General features: G+C 32.9%; 1 protein-coding gene across 1 annotated transcript; it reads left to right on the top strand.

The window, feature by feature from the left end:
- Positions 1-226: 226 nt before the first annotated feature.
- On the top strand, positions 227-3,069 carry LOC114713694 (probable aspartic protease At2g35615). Its single transcript, XM_028898364.1, has 2 exons — positions 227-714; positions 2,397-3,069. Exons 1-2 carry the CDS (start codon positions 227-229, stop codon positions 3,067-3,069), a joined length of 1,161 nt encoding a protein of 386 aa, XP_028754197.1.
- Positions 3,070-4,081: the final 1,012 nt, after the last annotated feature.

Consider the following 4,081-nt stretch of genomic DNA (forward strand, 5'->3'; position numbering starts at 1 on the left):
TCTCATTTAAAATTCAACAACTTTTCAACTTTATCCTTGTTTAATATACATTATATCTCATGTAAACAAAGCTTACACAATAATAAACAAAAGGTAAAATTGTACATCCATACAAAAAATTTCTCTCTGTGACCTATAAATAGGACCAAAAAATATATTTTCTGCCCAATGATTAGGATAAGAGGATATATTAATTGAATCATTGGTCATTAAGTCAAACTTAATAATGGCGTCTTCCTCCCTGCTCTTCCTTCTTTGCTCAGCACCAAACCCCACAATCAGCCATGACTTCTCAATTTCTCTTATCCATCGAGACTCTCCCATGTCTCCATTATACAACTCTTCCATGATCCTCCATGATCGTCTCTTAGCATCTGCTCGTCGCTCTATCTCTCGCGCTCACCACCTTCACCTGCGGGCACTAAATTCCTTACAATCCAATGACGAAGAACAACCACCGAAGATCTCGTCGACGCTGTTAGCAGATTACTATGAATACATTGTTTCCTACAAAATAGGGACCCCGACATTCTTAGTTTCGGGAATGTTGGACACAGGCAGTGAGTCCATTTGGGGAAGACAAGGATATTTTTTCATACCTTTTCGGTCTTCTTCCTCCACAAACGAGTTTTGTGATGCTGGAAATTGCGTTCGTTTCGGCTCTCAAAGAAGTACATGCGCTGGCCGTACTGATATTTGCACCTGTGATGTGAGGTACTTTTCTCAAGTTATTTCTAATATATTTTACAGAGATTAAATAAAAATCTTAAATTTTATTTACTTTTTTTTTAAAATTTAGTAACTTTCTAACTTTGTCACTATTAAATATATATTATACTCTATAAAAACACTGGCAAAAGAAATTATGCTCAATAAAAGCAAAGTCGATAATAAATGAAGAGTAAAATTATATATTCATATGAAAAATTTGTCTCTTTATTCTATAAATAGGAAAAAAAATTTCTTCTCTCTCTATCTATAAATAGGATCGGAGGAATAATGTGAAAATTCTCGATGCAAAAGTTTGGGAGTTCGTTTTGGAGAATTATAGCGAAATGAAAGTAATTTTGTTAAGTGTTATCATGATCGTTTAAAAATAATGAAATTGGACACTTCTGAACATCTCAATTTCCAAAGCCTTCAAGATGATTTCGGTTTCGTCTTGTTATATGGGGAAATACATTTTTTTCCTACCACATATAAGCATACTTAGTTCTAAAATTTTGCACTTTAGACAGTTTATATATTTGTCCATTAATTTTGGATCGGATAATTTTCAAAGGCCTTGTTTCTCTTTGTATTAGTTTAATATATAGTTATATTTTTATGTTTAAATTAGTTTTCTTTTAAAAACTATTTTTATTCATATGATCGTTTGTTGAAATTATAGTAAATAATTTACATTCAACTCTATAACACTTGTATTAATTAATATTGAATTATATACTTAGAAAAACAAGAACTTTTGTTATTAAGCTCTTGACTAGTTGACTTTGATTGTAATAGTTAATTGAAGCGAATTAGATCTATATGCAGCCATTTATTTTTCATTAAAATCTTGTTGGAAACATATTGATTGTCTGATTCAATTCTTCCATTTCATTTAATTAAAACTTCGAACTGGCATTTTTTTTTTCCATTTTAATACAGTATTTATTTATTTGACACAATCAGTTGGGATGAAATAGGGAAAATACTTTGAAATGAAAGTAATTTTTTTAAGTGTTATCTGGCTGGTTAAAAAGTAATGAAATTGGATAATTCTGAAGATCTCAATTTCCAAAGCTTTTAAATGTTGACATGATTTCAATTTCGTTTTCTTATATATGGGGAAAATACCTTCTTTTTTTTCAAGCCACAGATAAGCATACTCCTAAATTTTACACTTCGGTCAATTTAGATATGGGCACACGCACAATACACACACATATATTTGTACATTAATTTTGGATATAATTTTCAAAAGCCTTGTCTCTTTTTGTATTAGTTGTGGATATGAAGCATTTGTCCATTAAATTTTACCAGAGAGGCTAAAATATACATTTCCTTTAACTTTATATAAGATTTCATTTTGACAGTAAAAATTTATTTTTTAAAAGTCGAGAGACCAAACTGAAATATTATGTATAGAGTTAAAATATCAAATATATACTTTAACTTATGACAGATGATTGAATTGATGGTTGGTTGCTCTGCCATCTATTAAGAATTCAAAATGGATTCCCCCCCCCCCTCAATACAGCAGAGTATTAATTTGATAGAATAACTGAGGGATAAAATAGATTCTTAAGAATATTTTGCGAACAATATTGGACAAAATTTACGAATGTTACTAAATTTATATATGGCATCAGCTTAAATGTTTAATGAAGGAATTTACATCAACTTTTTAACAGGTATAGAGACGGCACAAAAACATCGGGGGTTCTTTCATATGACAAATTTGCATTTGACTCCCCAGATGGTTCAAGTTTATTAGACGTGGGTTACTTGATGTTTGGTTGCTCTACTGAATGTTCCAAAGAGTTCGAAGCAGAAAATGGCTGTTTAGGCCTTAATCGCGAGCAATTTTCTCTAATCTCTCAGTTACAAATCAAAAGGTTCTCACATTGCATGGTGTTCCCACAAGGTCCAAAACATGAACACGTTCAAAACAGAATGTTCTTTGGATCTAAAGCCGTAGTATCTAGAAGTAACCTAACGCCATTTGTCAAGGACATGGATTCTGCATATTATGTGACTCTTGATGGAATCAGTATAGGCCAAACCAAAGTTCCAATACCAGAAGGTGCCTTTCATCTTAAGCCACAAGGTGATGGGGGAGTCATAGTGGATGCCGGGATCACCTTGTCAATGTTGATATCAGAAGGATTTGACCCATTGCTGAGGGCGATGAGCCAAATTGTGCAGAAACCCGTAAGTAAGAGTGGGGATTTTGAGATGTGTTTTAAGGACTTGGGCTCTGTACCAGATGTGATATTTCACTTCTCTACTAATGTTGATGTGAGGCTGAAGAAGGAAAATACTTTCATAGAGTTGATAATGGGCTTTGGTGTCTTTCGATTTTGAGGTCTAAAGTTTCCTTGTCCGTGATTGGGAATCATCAAATGAGGAACTTCTGGGTCGGATATGACCTTGAAAATCAAGGGATATCTTTTACACCAGCAGATTGTGCCTCTGTGCCTACTAGCTAGTTCATAACTTTTGTGGGTTAGTTTAGGCTAATTAATGTTAATTAGCAATGGGGAGTTATATGTTGTAATGTTTTGACTAAAAGTGCAACTTAAATTTAGTTTCAAACTCTATCCATATATGCAATTTCAACTTTTTCTTGTCAAATATTAAGATTGCAAAGCGAGAATTACTACGTGCTTTTTTTTTATATAATTTTTTAAAAAATAAAAAATAAAAACCTTGTTTGGTAATTTATTTTTAGTTAATGGGAGCACGGATAAGAGTGAATTCATTGTTTGGTTCAAATGTCCTGTATTACGTTAAATTGGGGGTATAAATGGTTGAAATCAAAGGACATAATAAAGGTCTCTAATAAAGGATAACTTACTTTAAATTGGTTTGGTTATATAGTTTCTCTTTTTGACCAAATAAAAAAAATAATGAAAGTCTAATTGACAGGGGACATTGCTACAATTTTCACATTTGAAAGGTGAAATTATACCGACTTGAAAAAAAATTTCGGGGGATTGGGACTCTGAAGGCGGTTCATTCTTTCGCTTTGGTTTCAAGTCTTTGCTTGCTTCTTGTTACCCCTTTCACTATAGGTTTGGTGCTTTCTGTTAGTTTTCTTGGGATATTTCTTCATTAGAGTTATGGGTCCTATTCTAAAACTTCCTTCATGTGGCGCCAATCATGTTCAATTCCGCAAAGATCATTACTTATGTATGGGACTCTAGGCATCTTCATGCATCTAAGTTGCAAGCGTTGATTCAGTTTTATTGGAATAACCGGGGTTCTTGTCACTATTATTCAGCAACATTGGAATTGTTTCCAATTCTTCTTTGTTGATTCACATGACGGGTCTTATTCTTAGTCAGGAGTTATGGCTTTTACAAGGCTTCGTGGT

Source organism: Neltuma alba, unplaced genomic scaffold, assembly GCF_004799145.2.
Source record: "Neltuma alba isolate B1F8T4 unplaced genomic scaffold, ASM479914v2 tig00011447_pilon, whole genome shotgun sequence".
Lineage (NCBI taxonomy): Eukaryota > Viridiplantae > Streptophyta > Magnoliopsida > Fabales > Fabaceae > Neltuma > Neltuma alba.